This window comes from Aureococcus anophagefferens, assembly GCF_000186865.1.
Source record: "Aureococcus anophagefferens unplaced genomic scaffold AURANscaffold_2, whole genome shotgun sequence".
Lineage (NCBI taxonomy): Eukaryota > Pelagophyceae > Pelagomonadales > Pelagomonadaceae > Aureococcus > Aureococcus anophagefferens.
Genome location: NW_008705562.1, coordinates 1,741,883 through 1,762,199, shown reverse-complemented (window position 1 = coordinate 1,762,199; position 20,317 = coordinate 1,741,883). Strand labels below are relative to the sequence as shown.

Here is a 20,317-nt window from a genome sequence, read left to right as displayed (position 1 = left end):
CGCTGTGTGTCGCCGCAGCTTCAGCGTGGGTCGTACTTTCTCGTCAAGGCGTTGCTCATCGCCGAACCCCTTTCCGCCGAGTCGCGTGGGTCGTGCAGCCATGTTCGCGTGGCGCGCGCTCGTGCGACGCGCCGCGACGCCGGCGACCTGCACCTGGTCATCGCCCTGCGCCGCGACGCTCCGGGCCGCGGCGCCGGCGGCCTGGGCGACGCCGGGCGGCGGCGCGCTCGGCGCGCTCCTGGCGCCCGCGGCGGCGCGGCGCTCCCTGCACGTCCTCGCGCGGCCGGCCGCCGCGCCGCTCGTCTCGACGCGTGCGCTGCTGCCGGGCTTCGCGCGCGTCTTCGAGAGCACGATGAAGCGCCGACGAAAGATGATGAACAAGCACAAGGTCAAGAAGCGCAAGCGCGCGCAGCGCATGAAGGCCAAGTAGAGGCCGCGGGCCGCGCGTTCGCGCGCGCGTTAAGTTTTACTCACCGCGGCCGACCCCGCGGGGGCGCGCAGATCGCCCCACGCGGAGCGGCGCGTCGCCCTCTCTGGGATGGAGGGCGTTGTTTCTCGGGCTTTGGCGTGTCGCGACACGATGATGCACGTTGAAGCCGAGGTTGAAGGCGTGAAGCCTCGGAGAGCATGGCCGCCAGATAACACGTCTGGGGCTGCCTGAATGGCTTCCTTCAAGGCCTTCGTCGCGTCGCGCCAGCGGCGCGCCGTCGCCAACGAACCCGATGATGATGATGAGCGCGCCGTCGCCAAAGAACGTGATGATGATGCGCGCACGGTCGAGGAGGTGCGGGTGCTGCAAAAAACGCTCGTCGTCGACGCGCCGGTCGCCGACTGCCGGCCGCTGGGCTGGCTCGTCGCCGGCGCGTCGTTCCAGGTGCTCGAGCGCCGCGGCGGCTGGGCGCGGCTCGGCCGCGGGGGCTGGGTCCAGTCCGCGGCGGTCGCGGCGACAGCCGCCGCGCCGCTGCGGGAGGCGCTGTCGGCCGCGCCGCCGGGCGCGGCATGGTACGCGCGCCGCGCGGCGGTCCTCGGCGGCGCGGAGCTGCGCTGGAGCCCGGAAGCGACGAGCGCGGCCCTGGGCGACCGCGTCGAGGCCGGCGACGTCGTCGAGATCATCGACGAACAGCTATCGTCCGCCCTGTCCACCGCGTGCCTCGTCCGCGGCCGCGGCTGGCTCGACGCGTCAAAACTCGCGCCGCCGCCGCCGCCGAAACCCGTGCGCTACGGCGACGCCGTCGACGTACTCGTGCCGACGACGGCCTCGCGCGCGGCGCACCACGCGGGCTGCTACGCGTCCTTCGCATGCTCCGACTACTCAGGGCCGCGGCGGCTCATCGTCGTCGACAGCGGGCCGGCGCCGTCGCCCTTCTTCTCGAACTGCGCGGACCCGCGCGTGACCTACGTGCACGTCCGCGGCGCCGCGAACGATTTGACGATCGGCGAGAAGCGGAACCGCGCGCTCGCGGAGCTCGCGACATCGCCCGTCGTCGCGAACTTCGACGACGACGATTTGTACGGGCCGTCGTACCTGCCGACCATGGTGAAAGCCCTCGCGGACGCGGGCGGCGCGGGTTTGGCGAAGCTCGACAAGTGGTTCGCCTACAGGGCAGGAAAAGAGTGATTCAAGTTCGCTTCAACATGAGTGTTCCGCGCGCGTCCGTTTCGACTCTTTTCCTGCCAGGTTCGCCTACGACGCCGAGACGCGCGTCGCCGGCGCGTTCGACGCCGCGGATCCCCCGGCGGCCGTGCCCGCGTCGCTCGTCGAGACGGAGCGCAAGTCCCGCGGCTTCGGCTTCGTCTACGCGCGGTCCGGCGTATACCGAGCCGTTTTTTATCCACGGGGACACGCGCGTCATCTCAGGCGCGGTCCGCCTGGGACGCCGTCCGCTGGAAGGACACGAACTGGGGCGAGGACGCGAGCTGGGTCCCGCGGCGGCGTCCCCCGCGCCCGTCGCCCGCAAAAGCCGCCCGCGGCAGGTCGCGAAGCTCGAGAGCGCCGGCGTGCCGCTCGCGTTCGTCAAGGACGACGCCTGCCGCATGCTCCACGTGCAGCACGGCCGCAACGTCGCCTGCACGCTCTGCACGGAGTTCGTCGACGAGGCGTTCCTGCGGCGGAGCCCCGTCGGCCCGCTCCTGCGCCACCTGCCGCCGCCGGCGCGCCCGGACCCCTTCGGCCCGATGCGCGGCGTCTTCGTCTTCGACGACGCGGCGGCGGCCGAGGCCGACGTCGGCGCCTGGAGGCGGCGCGTGCGCGACTACGACGCGAACCGGGACCGCGTCACCGCCGTCGGCGAGGACGTCTGGCGCGGCGACCGGCGCGCGCGCGCGGCCGAGGACGCGCGCGCGGACCGCGCGGACCGCGCGTGGCGGCACGCCGTCGCCGCGTTGCAACCTTAGTGGCACTTCTTGTCGGGGCGGCAGCACGGCGGGAGCGCGGCCGCGCGGCGGCCCTGGAGCGCGTCGACGACGGCCGCGACGGCGAGCCACGCCGCGAGCCAGGGGCAGGCGTCGACGAACCAGGGCGGGAAGGTGGCCATGGTGCCGACGGCGTCGTCGCGCTCGACGAAGAGGTCCGCGCCCGCGAAATCGACGGCGTAGGACAGCGCGAGCGCCGTCGCCGCGATGGCGGCGGCGACGCGCAGCGCCGCGGCGCGCGCGCGCTCGCGGCGCGCGGCGACGAGCAACAAAAGGCTCGGCAGGTTCGTCGCCGGCGCCGACAGGAGGAACGCGAACGCGAGGCCCGGGCTGCCGCCCGCGTCCCTAATCGCCCGCGCGGCGGTCACCGTCGAGTGCTCGCAGAGCTGGAGGGGCAGGGCCGCGGCGAGCACGGCGACGCGCGGCAGGAGCCCGTCGGCGTAGTCGTCGTGGGCCTGGGGCAGCGGCGGCAGCCAGCGCAGCGCGGCCGCGCCGCCCGCGAGGCCCAGAAGCACCGGCGGGAACGCGTCGCGCGCGGAGCCGACGGCGGCCTTGAAGGCCGCCGCGAGGCGGCCGCGCCGGGGCGCGACGGCGGCGGGCGCCGCGGCGGGCGCCGCCGCCGCGCCGTCGCCGCCGCCGACGGCGAGCCCCGCGGCCGCGGCGAGCAGCAGCGCGCCGCCGAGGCGCCAGAGCGCCGCGGCGCGGCCCAGGAGGCCCCAGGTGATGGCCGCGGAGTCGAGCCCCGCGGACTGCGACGCCGTCAGGAAGGCGACGACGGCGCGCAGCGGCGCCGACGCCGCGAGGCCCGCGGCGACGGGCAACGCGCCGCACGAGCAGAGCGGCGTCGCGAGGCCGACGGCCGCGCCGCCGAGGGGGCCCGCGCGCGCCAGCACGCCGCCGAGGCTCGCGAACGGCAGCTGCAGGGCCTCGAGGGCCGCCGTCACCAGGACGCCGACGACGACCCAGGGGAGCGCCTTCTCGACCTCGGTCCGGAGCTCGTCGGCGAAGGGAGGCGGGGCGTAGTCCGGGTTCGGCACGCGCGGCGCCTTCCACGAAAAGTCCTCGTTCTCCGCGAGCGGCGGCTCCCAGGGCCCGTCGTCCTCCTCGTCCCACTCCTCAGGCTGGATTGCACAATGATCAGCGACGAGCCGCGGCCGGCCTTCGCTGTCGAAGTCCGGCGGGACGGCGTCCGGGTCGGCGATGAAGCGCTGCCGCGCGAGGCGCGCCTTCGCTTCGCAGCAACTCGGAGCGGCCGAGGTTAGAGAGAGGAGCGTCGCGACGACGGCGAGCACCGAGAAGGCGCTGCCACGCGAGACCATCGTTCTTGCCGCAGCGGCAGCTTCGGCGAGTGCCATCGGAGAGCCGTGACGATGCCGTGGCAAATCGTGATGGACCGGCGCTTCGACGAGCTCTTTCCGAACGCTTAGCCGTGCAACACCAATAAGCATTTGCAACAATGAGCGACTTCGACGACGCCGCGCCCGAAACGTGGACGGTCGTGCACGGCCCGCGCGTCGCCGTGCGCGGCGCGCCGTCCACGGACGCGCCCTGCGTGGGCCTGCGGAAGCGCGGCGACGTGCTGGAGCCCCTCGCCGTCGTCGACGGGTGGCTGCAGCTCGCCGCGGGCCAGTACGTGCTCATCGACGGCGCGCCGCTCGGCTTCGGCCCGCTCGTCGCGCGGGACGGCGCGGCGCTCACGCTGCGGGCCTTGAACCCGCACGACGGGACGCCCTTCTGCGACGTCGCGTGCGCGCCGACGACGACGATCCTCGAGGTCCGGCGGAAGATCGCCGCAACCGCGCACGCGACGACGGGCAAGTCGCTCACCTTCGAGCGCATCGAGTGCGGCCGGGGCCCGACGTCGGAGCGGCGCGTCATGGCCACGGCGCAGAACCGGCTCCGCGCGGGCGACGGGAGCCTGCTGCCGTCGCGGGGCGCGAGCGGCGCGGCCTTCGAGCCCTTCCGCGACGGGGACACCGTCGCCGCGTGCGGCCTGCGCGACGGCGACGTCGTCGGCGTGCGATACGACGGCGACGCGGGCTTCGACCTCGGGCTCCGCCGCGCGCCGGGCCGGCGCGTCATGTACCGCCACGACGCCGACGGCTTCCCCATCTACGACGACGCCGCGACGCCGCGCTTCTGGATCGACAACGGGCCCCTCGCGGCGTCGAGCGCGTTTCGCGCGGGAAAGCGAGGAGCCGTCCAACCCCGTTAGGTCCTTCGTCGCGCGCCTCGTCGTCGACTTCATGCTCGCCAAGGGCTGGGAGCCCGCGACGGACGAGCGGGGCCGCTTCGTGCGCGGCGAGGACGCGACGCGCGACTTCTTCAGCCAGACGGACTTCTGCTACATCCGCTCGGCGAAGCGCTTCGGCGGCGACGTCGCGCCGCTCGACCACCCGTTGAAGGCGACGCCGTCGCTGTCCGCGCGCCACCTCGTGAACCACTTCCCCGGTGCGCGCCCCGCGATCTTTTGTCGACGTTTTGACGGCGCGCCGTCGTAGGCGAGGACGCGCTGACGTGCAAGGCGCGCCTCGCGCTCGCGCTCATGCGCCACGTGAAACGGCCGCGGCACCCGGCGACCTGCGTCTGCAAGCGGTCGAGCCCCCGGGGGTCGCCGGACGTCGCCTTCGCCGTCGTCGGCGGCGACCTCGGCTCGGTGCTCGCGGCGGCCGCGGCGCCCGGCGGCGAGGCCGTCGTCATCGTCAAGCCGTCGCGGGGCGCCTGCGGCCGGGGCATCAAGGTCTTCCGGTTAGAGGCCGCCACGGACGCGCTCGAGGAGGCGCTGAAGAGCTCCTTCGGCGACACGCGCGAGGTCGTCGTCCAGTCGTACGTCGCGCGGCCCTTACTTTTGGACGACGGCCGCAAGTTCGACGTCCGCTGCTACCTGCTCATCGTCTCGCTGCCCCTGCGGGACCGCGAGGGCGGCGCGGACCGCGCGGGCCTGCTCTGCTACTTCCACGAGGGCTACCTCCGCGCGTCGGGCCGGCCGTTCCCGGGCGTCGGCGCGGCCGGCGGCGGGCGCCTCGTCGAGCTCGACCGCGAGGCCCACGTGACGAACCACACGTTCCAGAAAAAGATCGAGGGCTACGACGCCGACGCCGACGCCGTCGGCGACGGGTCGCTGCGCCTGCCGTGGGCCGCGCTCGGCGACGTCGTCGAGCGGCGCACGGCGAAGACGCGGCGCGGCCTCGACGCGTCCTTCCGCGACGCCGTCGCCGACGCCGTCGGCGCGGCGCTCAAGGGCGACCGCGGCGGCTCGACGCGCGCGCGGAGCAACAGGACGGACTTTTTGAGCGACGACTGGCGGCCGGGCCAGTTCGCGTTCCTCGGCGTCGACTTCATCGTCGACGACGCCGGCGAGCCCTACCTCATCGAGTTCAGCAAGGGGCCGGGCATCCGCGACACCCCCCAGTTTCTCTACGACCAGAACGTCAAGCTCATCCCGGACATGCTCGCCATGGTCCTCGCGGCGCGCGGCCACTGGCTCCAGGCGGGGCCCGTCGACTTCGGCTGCGGCGGCCGCGACGGCGACCCGGCGGACGCCCTCGCCGACGCCCTCGACCCCGTCCGCGGCGGCTGGGTGCGGCTCCAGCGCGGCGACGGGTAAAAGTCTTCTTCAAGGTGACGCGCACTTGGAAACGCGCACATTCTGCCGCCAGCCAAGATCCCATGGTCGCCGTCTAGAACGGCGGTCTTCGCTCCGTCGACGAGAGACACATACCTCGGCGACGCGACGAGCCCTCCGGCTGCGCATCTCGAGCGGCGACGCGCCCGGAACGCCGTCTCGCGCGGCGACCATGGAGCAGCCCCTCGAGGCGCCGAGCAAGAGCCTGCCCGATGTGCGCTTCATGGAGCCGGAGTCGCCGGAGGCGCCGGGCCTGCGGGTGAGGAGTTATAGCTACGGCGGCACGTCCCGCCCCCTGCGGCTGTCGCGGCGCGACATGTCGCTCGCGGACGCGCGCGCGGAGTTCGAGCGCCGCGACGGCGGCTGGCCGCGGATGCTCGTGGGCTTCGCGCTGGGCCTCGCGGCGTCGCTCGGCGCGTCGGTCGTCTTCGGCTACGCCCGGGGGCCCAGGCCGGTCGCGGGGACGATCGGCGACCCCATCGACGGCGGCGCGTACGCCGCGGTCGTCGTCGGCGCGGGCCCCGCGGGCTCCGTCGTCGCCGCGCGGCTCGCGGCGCGCTTCGCCGGCACGGAGAAGCGGGTCCTGCTCCTCGAGAGCGGCGGCGGCTCCCAGCGCGTGCTCGGCGGCTCCGACTGGCTGTTCAGAGACCGAACGGTCTTCGACGTGCCCTTGGCGTGGTCCTACGTCGCGAAGCTCCCGCGCTACCTCTGGTCGTTGCCGGGCTTCTTCCTCGCGCGCGCCGTCGGCGGCTGCGGCGTCCACAACGCCATGCTCTACGTGCGCGCGCTGCAGAGCGACGTCGAGGGCTGGAACTGCAGCGACTGGACGTGGCCCGCCGTCGAGCGGCGCTACCTCGAGATGGAGGACTGGCAGGGGGACCAGGGCGAGGTGGACCAGGGCTGGGCGCCGGCGTCCGTGGGCATGGGCACGCCGCCGCACCACGCCGTCGGCGGGCCCCTGGCGACGTCGGGCGCCCTCTACCGCGACCTGCTCGCGCGGAAATTTTTAGAGACGGTGACGTCGCCGGCCTACGGCCGCGCGCTCCCGCGGAACTTCGACTTCAACGACCCGGACGGCGGCCGCGTGGGGGCGGGCTACTACAGCTTCAACATCCGCGACGGCCTGCGGGAATCCGCGGCGGCGGCGATGCTCGGCGGGACCGCGCGCGGCCCGCGCAAGGGAAGGGGTTCGGCCGCCGCGGACGCTCCCGTCGCAGGTCGGCGGCTACGCGCCCGTCAAGGGCCTGGACATCCGCGCGGGCGCGACGGTGACGAAGCTGCGCTTCGGGCCGCCGGACGCCGCGGGGGACCGGGCCGTCGTCGGCCTCGACGTCGCGCTCGGCGCGGACGGCGACGCGGGCCCCCCGCCGCGGACCGCGCGCGTCGCGCTCGGCGACGGCGCGACGGTCGTCCTCGCCGCCGGCGCCGTGCTCACGCCGCACCTGCTCCAGCGCGCCGCGGCGTCCCGCGGCCGTTTCGAGAGGTTTTGACCGGAAAACATCGTCGCGCGCGGTAGGCGCAGCGGCGTCGGCGACCGGGACACGCTCGAGGCCGCGGGGTTGGAGACGATCGTCGCGAACGACGGCGTCGGCGTCGGGCTGCAGGACCACCCCGCCGTCGCCGTCGTCTACGACGTGGACCCGGCGCTCACGGCGGACATGGCGGGCCTCTACGGCCGCTTCCTCAACTGGACGCGGGGCAAGCCCTTCGGTAGCTACTCGCGCGCGTTCGGCTCGGCGTCCCGCCGGCCGCGGCGACGTTCGAGGGAGTTCGACCGGGGAAGCATACGCGCGCGTCGTAGGTTCGGCTACCCGGGCTTCTCCGCGGGCGCGTTCCTGCACAGCGGCGGCGACGAGGCGAAACCGCCGGACCTGCAGCTCACGGTCTTCCCCGTGCGCATCGAGCCCCACCTCGAGGAGCGGCGCGAGGGCCGCGCGAGCGCCGCGCGCGTGCGCTTCGACCAGGCCATCGTCACCGTCGCCGTCGTGCGCCCGGACACGGCCTACGCCGTCGTGCCCGGCGGCGCCGGGCCGACGCTCGAGCTCCTGCCGCACCGCGTGCCCTACGCCGACGGCGGCGGCATCGACGACCGCGACGTCGCGCGCCTCGCGGCCGGCGTCCGCCGCGTCCGCGAGATCTTCGCGCGCGCGCCGCTCCGCGACTTCGTGCTCCGCTGTGTGGAAATCAACCACTGGTTTGGGGGGTCCCCACCAAACTTCAGAACTCTCTATCTCGATCAAATCGAAGTCGATTCGGCTGATTTTTGGACGAATCGATTGCTCTCATCGAGTTCTCGAAGCTCAGCCGAAGAGCCCGGCGCAATCCGTTCAATTACGCGCACATTGAAGTCGGGTTGAAGATTTGATTTCCACACAGGTGCTCCGCGAGGACGAGCCGGGGAGCGAGCCGGGCGACCTCCACGCCTGGGTCCGGTCCCACTTCACGGCGAACAGCCACTGGTGCTGCTCCGCCCACTTCGGCGCCGGCGGCGCGCTCCGACCGCGCGACCTCCGCGTCCGCGGCGCCGCGAACCTCCACGTCGCGGACTCGTCCTCGTTCCCGGCGATCCCGAACGGCAACGTCCACAGCACCGTCGTCGCCGTCGCCGCGGAGGCGGCGGAGCGGCTCGCCGACGGGATCCTGGGTGTCGGGGGGTAGGGTGCATGTGCGAGTAACATGGGCTGGTTTCGGGGATATGGTGCCGCGGTCGGCGAGGCGTCGGCTGCGCTGGAGGCGTCGCCTGCCTCAACTACTCCTCAAGAGCAGTGACTTGAAAAACTTGGCGCGCGGAGAGCTCTCGGTGACCTGGACCGCGCCCGCCGCAGTGGCCTCCGCGGTGACCTAGACCGCCGCGCCCGCCGCCGCTGCCGACCGTCGCAGGTCGTCCCTCGCTGGTCGTCCCTCGCTGGTCGTCCCTCGCTGGTCGTCCCACCCACCATGGCTCCGAAGCGCAAGGGCGGCACGCCCAAGCAGGAGGCGTCGAAGAAAAAGAAGGCGCCGGCGAAATCGACGGCGAAAAAGCGCCCCGCGCCGGCGTCGGCGGCGCAGGTCAAGACGGAGGCGCCAACCTCGGCGCCGTCGACCAAGAAGGCCAAGGCGCCGAAGAAGGTCAAGGCCGAAGCGCCGCCGCCGCCGCCGCCGCCACCGCCGGCTCCGCCGACGATCGCCTTCGGGTCCGGCGCCGCGCGGCAGCCGCACCGCGCGGGCGAGCCGCGGGCCGGGAACCGGCCGGGCGTGTCGCGGCCGTTCGGCCTCCACCGCGTCGACGCCGCGGACCGCGCGGCGCTGGCCTGGGAGGGCGAGCTGTCGGGCGTGCTCTCGGCCCAGTGCATGGCCGAGGACGCGGAGCCGTGCCGGCTCCTGGGCACGAGCCTCGTCGCCTTCGACGTCGCCGCGGGCGGCGACGCCGGCCGGGAGCTCCGCGACCTCTGCCGCGCCGTGAACCCGACGGCGAAGGCGACGCGGACGCACTACGGCGTCGAGCGCTTCAACGCCGACGGCGAGCCCGGCAAGGACAAGGACGAGGCGACGACGACGGTGAAGCGGCTCCTCGACAAGGTCCGCCAGGGCAAGCTCCTCGCGCGCGCCGCGGCCGCGGTGCCGTTCCTCGAGGCCGCGCACGGCCTCATGGCGCCGGCGCACCTGCCGCACAAGGCGCCGTGCCTCCGCTGCGTCTGCGTCGCCGCGCGCGGCGCCGGCGGCCTCGACGTCGAGGTCCGCGTCTACGCGACGCGGCTCCTCTTCTACCTCATCGCCGACGACGCGGTCAAGGCCGTGCTCAACCACATCGCGCCCGCGGGCGCCGTGCTCCGCCGCGAGGCGCCGCCGCCGACGGCGGACCTCTTCGTCACGTCCGGCGCCGCGGCCGCGGCGCCCTTCACGCTCGAGGGCGTCATGCGGTCCGCGGAGCACTGCGGCGGCCCCGAGGACGCGCAGCCGGCGGAGATCGCGCTGCCCATGAAGCCCTACCAGCTCATGGCGCTCCGCTGGATGCGGTCCATGGAGGAGCTCGACCGGGGCCTCAACGGCCTCTTCTGGGAGCGGCGCGACTTCGTCGACGGCGGCTGCTTCTACTACGCGCCGGACCTCGGCGAGGCGAGGCTCGAGGCGCCGCCGACGGTCCACGGCGGGCTGCTGTCCGACGAGATGGGCATGGGCAAGACCCTCGAGATGCTGAGCCTCGTCTGCGCGCGGCCCGCGACGGCCGCGGCGCTCGCGGCCGCGGACCTCGCCGCGGACGAGCGCGAGGCGCCGGACGACGGCGCGGCGAAGCCCCTCGCGGCGTCGCGGGCCACGCTCCTCGTGCTCCCGCCGGCGCTCGTGTCGCAGTGGCTCGACGAGATCCGCAAGTCGACGGTCGCGCCGGGCCCCCGGGTCGCGTGCTTCGTCACGGACGAGGACCGCAAGGCCCTCGTGCCCGAGCGCTGCGACCTCCGCGGCGCCGGCGGCAAGAAGGCGACGAAGCGCGAGTTCTTCGTCCAGCGCCGCGCGGCCCTCGAGCGGCTCGCGGACCACGACGTCGTCGTGACGACCTACAACGCGCTGACGGGGCCCGTCTACGACAAGCGGCGTGGCGCGAACAACGGCGACGCGCAGCCGCTGAGCCAGATCCACTGGCACCGCGTCGTCCTCGACGAGATGCAGATGGTGTCGTCGCCGAACACGGTGCTCGCGCGGACGTGCGCGGACCTCTGGGCGTCGTCGCGGTGGATGGTGAGCGGCACGCCGCTCTGCGACGGCATCCTCGACCTCAACGGCGAGCTCCGGTTCCTCGGCGTCTACCCCTTCAGCCTCTCCGACGCGTCCGACGGCTTCTGGCACCACTGCGTGCAGCGGCCCTGGGACCTCCGGGACCCCGCGGCCCTCGAGCGCCTCGAGCTGCTCCTGCGCACGGTCGCCATGCGCCACTCCAAGGGCCAGGTCTACGCGTCGGGCGACCTCGAGGGCCGGCCCATCCTCGAGCTCCCGAGCCGGAGCGACGGCGTCGTCGCCGTCGACGTCGGCGAGTCGTCCGAGGCCGTCGTGCTCCGCGCGCTCGGCGCCGTCGCCGGCGCCGTCGTCGACCAGCTCCCCGCGCCGGGCGCCGGCGCCGCGGCCGGGTCCGGGGACAAGGCCGCGAGCGCCGTCCGCGAGCGCGCGCTCCGCGTGCTCCGCCACGCGTGCGTCGGCCTCGCGGGCAAGCGAGGCGCCGCCGCGCCGGCGCTCACGGACGCCAAGGACGTCGACGAGCTCCTCCGCTTCTACAACCGGAACGTGCGCGGCGTCCACGCGGGCGCCGACGGCCAGTCCGCGGGCCTGCTCCAGTACGCGCCGCCCGTCGTCTCCGCGGGCGAGGCCATCGCGCGCCTCGCGGCCGCGGACCGCAACGCGGGCGACCGGCGGCGGGACCGCGCGCGCGCCGAGGGCGCCGGCGCGCGGCAGCGCGAGGCGGACCGCTGGGCGCGGCTCCGCGAGGAGAACCTGCGCAAGTACGACGGCGACCCCGCGTTCGCGGCGCGGTGCGACGGCATCTACGGCGACCGCGAGGCCTACGACGACTACCTCACGAGCCGCATCGGCCGCGAGGACGCCTTCGCCGTCGGCGACGCGCACGCCGTCGCCGCCGGGGGCGCCGCAGGCCGCGCGCGCGCGTCCGAGCGCACGCTCACGATGCTCACGATCCAGCAGCGCCTCGACGAGGTCCGCGGCCTCGCGGCGGAGCTCGAGCAGTCGCGCCGCGACTCCAAGGCCCGCGCGCGCCGCGCCGCGCTGCTGTGGACGCTCGCGCGCTTCGCGCTCGGCCACGGCGACGACTTCCTCGTGTCGGACCTCGCCGACGCCGACGGCTTCGACGACGCGGCCCGCGCCTTCGCGCTGCGGCGCCGCCGCCGGGCCTGCGCCGCCTTCGTCGTCGAGCGCGCGCTGCCCGGCGCCGAGGTCGCCCGGGCGCTCGCGAGGCGCGGCGCCGAGGACCTGCCGCTCCTCGAGCGGTTCGCGGCCCTCGACGACGACGTCGACGGCGGCGGCGCCGTCGCGGCCGTCGGCCTGCTGACCAAGGAGGTCGGCTGGAAGAAAGCCCGCGACGCGACGCGCGAGGCCGCCGACGAGGTCGCCGCGAACGCGCTCAAGCTCGTCGCCGTGCGCCAGCTGGCGCTGCGCGTCGAGGCCTCGGCGCGCGACTGCCGCCGGCGCCGCGACGCGGCCCAGGAGGCCGCGGCGACGGCCCACGCGGCCGTCGCCGCGGACGAGGCGGCGCACGGCGCCGCGGGCGGCGACGACCGCGCGTCGCTCCTCGCGGTCGCCAAGGCCGCGGACGCCGCCGCGGAGCGCGCCGCCGAGGGCACCGACCGCCGCGGCGAGGCCGCCACGGCGGCGTCGGCCGCGGACGCGGCCAAGGCGGCGCTCGTCGCGGCGCGGTCCGGCGACGCCGACGACTCGCTCGCCGTCCTCGAGGACCGCGCGCTCGCCGGCGCGCGCGCCGGCCGCCTCGCGGAGCGCGACTACCTCCGCGCGCTCGAGGAGATGGGCGAGGACGCGACGCCCGCGCAGAAGCGGGCCGTCGACGAGCTCGCGCGCGCGCACGCGCCGGAGCACACGCCGGAGATCGTCGCGCTCCTCGGCAAGTACGCCAAGAACGGCCCGCCGGCGGTGCAGAAGCCGCGCAAGTGGACCGCGCTCTCCGCGGACGCCAAGAAGGCCCGCGGCGGGGACCGCGCGGCCTACGAGCGCGACACGGCGGCCGCCTACGACGCGGCCAAGCGGGTCGCCGACGAGCAGCGCGCGGTCTGGCGGCCCGTGCACCAGGCCTACGTCGAGCGCCGCGCCGCGCTGCTCGCGACGTTCCCCGTCGAGGCGCGCGCGTTCTTCGCGAACCGCGGCTCCGCGGCCGGCGCCATCAAGGTCCAGCTCTCGGCGCGCGTCGCGCAGCAGGGCCTCAAGGACCTCGCGCGCCTCGAGGAGGAGCGGAGCCCGCCCGAGACCAAGTGCCCCGTGTGCTACACGACCTGCGACTCGTCGCCGGCGGCCGCGCCGAGCGCGCGGAGCCTCTGCTACACGGGCTGCGTCCACGCGACGTGCTACGGCTGCGCGCAGCAGCTCGTGCTCACGGGCGGCGTGGACCAGGCCGTCCGCCGCGGCGTCCAGCGCGACGACGCGCTCCGCCTCGCGGACGAGGGCCGCCTCGAGGGCAACTGCGCGCTCTGCCGCAAGGGCTTCGTGCTCCGGGACTGCGTCCTCGTGCGCCGCCCCGCGCGCGCGGAGGCGCCCGCGGACGACGGCGCCGCGCCGGCCGCGGCGGCGCCCGCGCCGGCCGGCGAGGCCCCGGACCCGCGGCGGCCGCCCGAGTGGACGCCGTGCGGCGACGCGGACCTCGACGCGCTCGAGCTGCCCCGCGGCGGCCCCGCGCGCCTCGCGAACCGCCACCTCACGCCGAACATCCCCAACGCGCTCGGCGCGCACCTCGAGGCCGCGCGCGAGGTCCCGTCCGCGAAGATCGCCCGGCTGCTCCGCGACATCGACGCGGCGATCCGCGGCAAGGTCAACGAGAAGGTCGTCGTCGTCACGTCGATCAAGCCGGCCGTGCGCCACGTGTCGCTCGCGCTCGACCGCGCGGGGCTCAGGCACGTCACGCTCAGCCGGGGCGACAGCGCCGCGGCGCTGAGCGCCGCGGTGCGCGAGTGGCGCGAGCGCGACGACTGCGCCGTCTTCGTCCTCCACGCGGGCGCGGCCGCCGCGGGCCTCACGCTCACGGCCGCCGCGCACCTCTTCCTCCTCGAGCCGTTCCTCAGCGTCGGCGAGGAGGCCCAGGCCATGAACCGGTGCCACCGCATCGGCCAGCAGCGCGACGTCAGGACGACGGCCTACTACCTCCGCGGCACCGTCGAGGAGCGGCTCCTCGCCTACCGCGCGCAGGGCGCGGCCGGCGACGGCGACGCGACGACCGCGCTCTCCGTGCTCGCGACGGGCGGCGACGCGACGAAGATGCCGCACCACAAGCTCCGCTACGTCGCGGGCCTCGCGGCCCACGCCGCGGACGACGACGACGACGACGACGGCGACGACTACTGAGGTCGGCCGTGCGACTAAGACTGTGAAGTAGGACCCCCGGCGAGGAGCGCGAAAGCCTGCAGGCACGATGTCCGAACCTTCCCTCTGAGCGCAATGGCTCCACCGCGGCGCTTCGTCCTGCGGCGCGACGACACAATACACCCCGTGCCGCGCCACCCGGAGGAGCTCGTCATCGGCCGGTCTCGGAGCTGCGGCGTCGTCGTCAACGACAGCGCGAAGATCAGCGGCAAGCACGTGTCCGTCTCCGCCGTCGACGAGAGCGTCGTGCTCACGAACTATTCGAGCAACGGCGTCTACATCGCCGGCGACGGCGCGCGCTTCTCGGCGACGCGCGTGCCGCGCGCGCTGCGCGCGGGCCAGACCTTCAGCCTGCTCCACCCGAAGGCCTTCGCGGGCTACGCGTTCGTCGTCGACGCCGCGCCGCCGGAGCCGACGCCCGACGACTCGCCGGACTCGCCGACGTCCGTCGCCGCCGCGGAGGACGTCGACCACGGCGCGCCCGCGCTCGAGCCCTACGGCGCGCTCGACGGCGTGTCGCGCCACCTCTTCGCGCCGCCGCCGCGCGCCGCGTCCGCCGCGGAGGAGCGCGCGATCGCGGCCCGCTGGGCCGCGCCGGCGCCCGTCGCCGCGCCGGAGCGCGCGCGGCGCCCCGCGGCGGCCGGGGAGCCGCCGGCGAAGCGCGCCAAGGTCCTGTCGCCCCTGAAGCGCCACGTCATCGAGCGCGTCGACGGCCACTACAGCGACGACGAGACCGAGTACCGCACGCGGGACCGCGCGTCGCCCGCGTCGCCGCCGCGGCCCGCCGCGGCCGCGGCGCTGTCGGTGCTGAGCTGGAACCTCGGCGGCGAGAACCGCGGCGGCCGCGGCGCGCAGGTCCGCGCGATCGCGGCCGTCGCGAGAGTCGTCAACGCCGCGTGGGCGGCCGCGCGCGCGCGGCCCGGCGGCGCGCTCGTCGTCGCGTTCCAGGAGGTGCCCGTGGACGGCGCCGTCGACGCGCGCTACCGCTTCCACGAACTCCTCGCGCTGGGCCTCGACCGCGGGCTGCGCTGGGTCGACGGCGACGCCATGGCCGCGTCGCCGCTCGAGCGCGGGCCGTTCCGCGGCCGCGCGATCCTCGCGTCGACGAACGTCGCCGTCGCCGACGCCGGCCACGCGGTGTTAGACGGCTGGGACCCGGACGCGAACGCCGCGGCGCCGCGGACGCTGCCCTACGTCGACCTGCGCGTCCGCGGCGCGGGCACGGACCAGGCCGCGCGCGTCGTCCTCGGCTGCGTCCACGTGCGCTGCGGCGACCGGACCATGCGCGCGGCCGCGCGGCGCTGGCTCCGGCGCTGGGGCGGCGGCGGCGGCGTCGACGCGGCGCTGCTCTGCGGCGACTTCAACGAGGACCTCCGCGACATGGCGGCGGGCCCGGACAACGCGTGGCGGCGCACGAACCTCCGCGTGCTCTGGCCACCGGGCGGCCTCGACGCCAGGGGCTGGCGCTGGGGCTCGTACCACGGCTACCACAACGACAAGAAGGCCTGGACGACGAAGGGCCGCGTCATCGACGGCGCCGTCGCCTTCGGCCGCTCGGAGAGCGTCCGCGTCGACGGCGCGGAGCTCATGGGCGTGCCGCCCGAGGCCGCGGAGGCGGACGAGGACGACCACGACGCGCTCGCGGACATGCTCGCGGACGCGCCCGCGGACCACTTCCCCGTGCGCACGGACCTGACGATCTCCTTCCTCCCGGAGCGCCGGCGGCCCGTCGACGACCTCTGCGACAGCGACTCCAGCGAGTGGCTCGGCCGGTCCGTCGCGTCGTCGAACGTAAAGCTGTGACTGTGACTTCGTGTGTCGTCTCGAGGAGCTTGTTTTTGCCTTGACGCGTCTCTAAACTAGGTAGGGGGCCCGGGAGGAACCGCGTGGAGTCGGAGGTTGTTTTTGCCACAGTGGACAGCGATCACAAGTCTTGTACCTCGTTCTACTCCAAGGCGGCTCGAGCTCGAAATCGATCGATCTTACTCCGAGGCGCTCGAGCTCGATCGATCTTACTCCGAGGCGCTCGAGCTCGAAATCGACAGAGCAGCGCACCAGACCTGCCGCCTGAAAGAATGAGCGCTACGAATCTCACGACCCCGTGTCGGGTCTCCATCTATTGGGATCGCATGGACGCCTGGTTCGCGGCCACCGTCAGAAGCCAAGACGCCGCCACGGGCAGGTACGAAGTGCTCTACGACGACGATAACGAGACGGAGTTTATGTTTCTCGCGCCGGTCGACGCCGAGGGCGTCGCGCGAGCGCGCGGCGCGCCCTGCCGCCTCATGGACGCGACGCCGCCGGTCGAGGACGTCGCGCGGGACGTCGCCGAGGGCACGCGCGTCGAGGTCTACTGGGACCGCGAGGACCGCTGGTACGCGGGGACCGTCGCGGACCGCTGCGAGGAGACGGCGGGCACATTCCTCGTCGAGTACGACGACGGCGACTCCGAGATGATCACGTTCGCGGCGAGGGACGCGCACGGACGCGTCCGCCGCGGGCCGCCGTACCGCGTCATTGACGACGCATCGACGCCGCGGCCCTCGCGGCCGCCGAGCCGGCGCGTGCCTCGGCCCTGGATCGCCGCCGCGCGCCTCCCGAGCCAGTGAAGAATGGTCTCGTACTAGAAGTAATTGCTTTGTTGCTGTCTCGTTAGGAGGGAGGGTAGCGGCGCTTCGCTTTCGCGCGGCTAGGGGGGCGGCGCTCAGCACGCGCCGCACGTCTTCGCGCACGCGTCCGCGGCGCCGTCGAGGCCGCAGCGGCGGCCGGGGTTCCGCGCGACGTTGATGCAGGTGATCCTCTTGGGTGTTTACCTGTGAGGTGAGCAATCAATCGCATGGCGCCCGGACGATTCTCCGACCGAAGTGTAGACCCTCGGGAGGCGTGAGCGAGAGAGCGGCGGAGTTTTAGAGGCGCGGACGCGAAGATTGACGCGGGGCGTTGCGGTTCGAGTGGGCGAGATGCGTCGCCTTCAACAGGCTCAATACCTGACGACGCTTTTATTTTCACGACGGCCAATTGCCAAGCTCCCGATTCGCTAAAATTTTGATGCTTTCACGCCACGGAGGCGTCCGCGGGTCGCCCGCCAAACCAAGCAGCCACACCACTCCCAAAGAAATTAAAGCACGAGCGGCTTCGTGATGTCGCGGCCCGGGAGGGACCGGGCGATCTGGTCCGCGAGGCCCTTCGCGGCCGCGGGCGCGATCTGGCCGCCGGGCTTGCGGACGTGGCCCGAGGCGATGAGGCCGCGGAGCTTGTAGAGCTCCTTGCGCACGGCGACGCCCGGCTGCTGCTCGAAGACGAGGAGGGGCAGGTAGGCCGCGTAGAGCGCGTGCGCGCGGTCGAGGTCGCCGGTTCGCGCGGCGGCGTTCATCGCCGCGAGGATCTCCGGGAAGGCGAAGCCCGTCATGAAGCCGTCGGTGCCCTGCTCCATGTCGAAGCCGGCGTAGAGGGCGCCGAGGCCCGTGAGGATCGTGCAGTCGCCCGCCGCGGGCGGCGCGGACGCCCACGCGTCGCGGATCGCGCGGATCTTCGTCGGCGTCGGCACGGCCTCGAGCTTGATGCAGCGCACGCTCGCCAGGTCCGCGCAGATGCGCACGAGGAGGTCCGCGGACATGAAGACCTGCGTGCTCGCCGGGTGGTCCTGGAGCACGATGGGCAGCCCCGGGCAGCCGTCGGCGACGGCCGCGAAGTACGCGTGGAGCGCCGCGTCGCTCTGGGGCGCCGCCTCCTTCGTCGGCGTCACCATGACCGCCGCCGCGCCCAGGTCCCGCGCCATCTGGCTCAGGGCCACGGTCGCGTGGGTGCCCGCGTGCGACGTCCCGACGCAGATCGGGAACGGCCGGCCAGCGCCGGCCGCGGCCGCGACGGCCGCCTCGATCATGGCCGCGCGCTCGGCGTCCGTGAGCCGGTTGCTCTCGCCGAGGACGCCCGCGATCGTGCACCCGTCGGCGCCGGCCTCGGCCATGAAGGCCACGGCCTTGGCGAAGCCCTCGAGGTCCAGGCTCTCGTCGGGCCGGAACGGCGTCGCCATGATGGGCCAGACGCCCGTGAACATGGTGCCGGACGGCGTCGCCAGCGCGCGGGATGCGACGCGCGCGGGCGCCGCGGCGCGCAGCGATGCGCGCGACGCGCTGCGCGCGAAGGAGAGCATCGTTGCCACACTGGCAAGAGCGTTTTAGCGAGCCCTTCAAGTCGGCCTTCAACTTAGCCCGGCGCGCGGTCGGACGCAGCAGCTTCGACAAAATAGGACACTTAGATGCCGCCGTCGCCCGCCTCGGCGATGCGGCGGACCGTGTCGGCGTAGGCCGGGTCGGCGTAGCGGGCCGGGGCCATGGCCGGCGCGTACCAGGGCAGCTCGTCGCCGAGCGCGTGCGCGGCGACGAGCTCGCCCGCGGCGTGCGCGGCCATGAGGCCGTAGCCCGCGAGGCCCCCGCAGAGGAACGCGCCCCGCGCGCCCGGCACGGGCCCGAGCAGCGGCACGAGCTCCGGCGTCTCCGTGTAGTAGCCGCCGTCGACGACCGGCCGGTCGCCCGGGTCGTCGACGGCCGCGCCGAGCGCCGGGATGAAGGACGCCAGGCCCCGGAGGCAGACCTCGGGGAAGAGGTCCGCGTCGAAGGCCGGGTGCAGGTCCGGCGGCTCGGCGACGGCCCAGTCGCCGTGCCAGTGCTCCCAGAGGAGCAGCAGCGCGTCGTGCGCGTAGGGCCGCAGGTGCACGCCCGGCCCCGCGGTGCCCGTGAGCTTCGCCGCCGCGGCCTCGCCGAAGGCCTCGGCGAGGGCCGCGCGCTCGTCGTCGTCGTCGACGGGCCAGATCGTCTGCGGGTCGAGGGAGATCATCATCGGCGCGTCGCGGGGCACGGCGCCCGCCGCGTCGCGGAAGACGACCTTGGCGTGGAGGTGGTTCCGCAGCGGGAGCCGCCGCCCGTCGCCCGGCGCGTCGACGCCGAGCGCGCGCGCGACCTCGGACGCCATCGCGTCGCGGCCCGGCAGCAGGCCGTGGACCGCGTTCAGGCAGGGCCCCGCGGCGTTGACGAAGCGCGGCGTCGCGAGCGCGTGCGTCGGCGCGCCGCCGGGCAGGGCCGCGTCGCCGTGCGCCGCGCCGGCGTCCGCGTAGCGCACCGCGGCGACGCGCCCGCCCTCGAAGTCGACGGCCCGGACCTCGCCCGTGGCGAATTCCACCCCGAGCTCCCGGGCGGCGGCGACGAGCGCCGCGCCGTACTGCTGCGCCGAGACCCAGCCCGCGCGCCGCGCGTGGAGCGCGCCGACGACGTCGCCGCCGACGGCGGGGAACGCGCGCCGCACCGCGTCGTTGCCCACGAGGACGTCGAGCCCCCGGGGCCCGCCGCCCGCCGCGAGCGCCGCCGCCGACAGGGGCCCCGCGTCGCCGAACTCGTAGGCCGGCGCGGCGCCCTCGTGGCGCCGGTACGGCATGCCCGCCGCGTCCGCGGCCGCGAGCGCCGCGCACGTCGCCTCGACTTTCGCGAGCGTCGCCGCGTCCTTGGTGAAGTAGGCGTAGCCCCGCCGCGTCATGCCGATGGCGTTGTCCGTGTCGCGCGCCAGGCCCTCCATGAGGTCGATGCTCCGGCCCATGAGGCCCGCCATCTCCGGCGACGGCCAGAAGTCGCGGTAGCACTCCGTGCTCATCGCGCTCGTCAGCGTCAGCGGCGCGTGCGCGGACACGACGACGACGCGCCCGGCGCCGCGCAGCGCCAAATGGTACGCCGCTGCGCAGCCCGCGATGCCGCCGCCGCAGACGACGGCGTCGGCGTGGGAGGTGTGCAGCCGCCGCCGCCGGAGGTGCCGCCGGCCGCGCCGCAGCGGCGCGCGGATCCATGCGGACGCGAGCGCCATTGGTGGTGCCGGTGCGGCGCCGCGTAGAGCGGGTTTTAGTGCGCCTGCACGCGGCGCCCGGCGCCGAAGATGGTGCTGCCACAAGACGCTCGCTCATCCGATCAGCATCATCCGATCAGCAAAATCTCGAGCATCATCACCTTGAGGCTCGATCCAACCACCGTCGCAGTCGTCTCGTCAACAACCAACGCGCCGACGAAACGCCACGACGCCACCAAAAGCATGGCGCGTCAAACCTCCAAGTCCCTCGACGACGAGGTGCCGCGCAAGTTCGTCATGTTGTCGGTCTCCGGCCGCCGCGAGACCTTCGCCTCCGGCGACGAGTCGTCGCTCCGGTTCCTGAAGCGGCGCCTGCTCCGCTCGAAC

The 20,317-nt window shown here is 74.6% G+C and overlaps 3 protein-coding genes across 3 annotated transcripts; 2 read left to right on the top strand and 1 right to left on the bottom strand.

Moving 5' to 3' along the window:
* Window positions 1-100: 100 nt before the first annotated feature.
* Window positions 101-2,394, top strand: AURANDRAFT_61239 (hypothetical protein; the record flags this gene model as incomplete). Its single annotated transcript, XM_009035137.1, has 6 exons — window positions 101-426; window positions 502-550; window positions 677-1,614; window positions 1,679-1,811; window positions 1,859-1,921; window positions 1,975-2,394. The coding sequence occupies 6 exons, from the start codon at window positions 101-103 to the stop codon at window positions 2,392-2,394; spliced, it is 1,929 nt and encodes a 642-aa protein (XP_009033385.1).
* A 1,474-nt stretch (window positions 2,395-3,868) lies between these two features.
* On the top strand, window positions 3,869-16,710 carry AURANDRAFT_70704 (hypothetical protein; the record flags this gene model as incomplete). The annotated part of the gene is made up of 11 exons (XM_009035138.1): window positions 3,869-4,587; window positions 4,628-4,863; window positions 4,914-5,992; window positions 6,228-7,247; window positions 7,279-7,520; window positions 7,554-7,763; window positions 7,839-8,214; window positions 8,414-8,683; window positions 8,918-14,020; window positions 14,246-15,873; window positions 16,284-16,710. The coding sequence occupies 11 exons, from the start codon at window positions 3,869-3,871 to the stop codon at window positions 16,708-16,710; spliced, it is 11,310 nt and encodes a 3,769-aa protein (XP_009033386.1).
* Window positions 16,711-17,219: 509 nt separating this feature from the next.
* On the bottom strand, window positions 17,220-19,951 carry AURANDRAFT_61237 (hypothetical protein; the record flags this gene model as incomplete). Its single annotated transcript, XM_009034818.1, has 2 exons — window positions 17,220-18,234; window positions 18,450-19,951. The coding sequence occupies 2 exons, from the start codon at window positions 19,949-19,951 to the stop codon at window positions 17,220-17,222; spliced, it is 2,517 nt and encodes an 838-aa protein (XP_009033066.1).
* Between the last annotated feature and the right edge of the window lie 366 nt (window positions 19,952-20,317).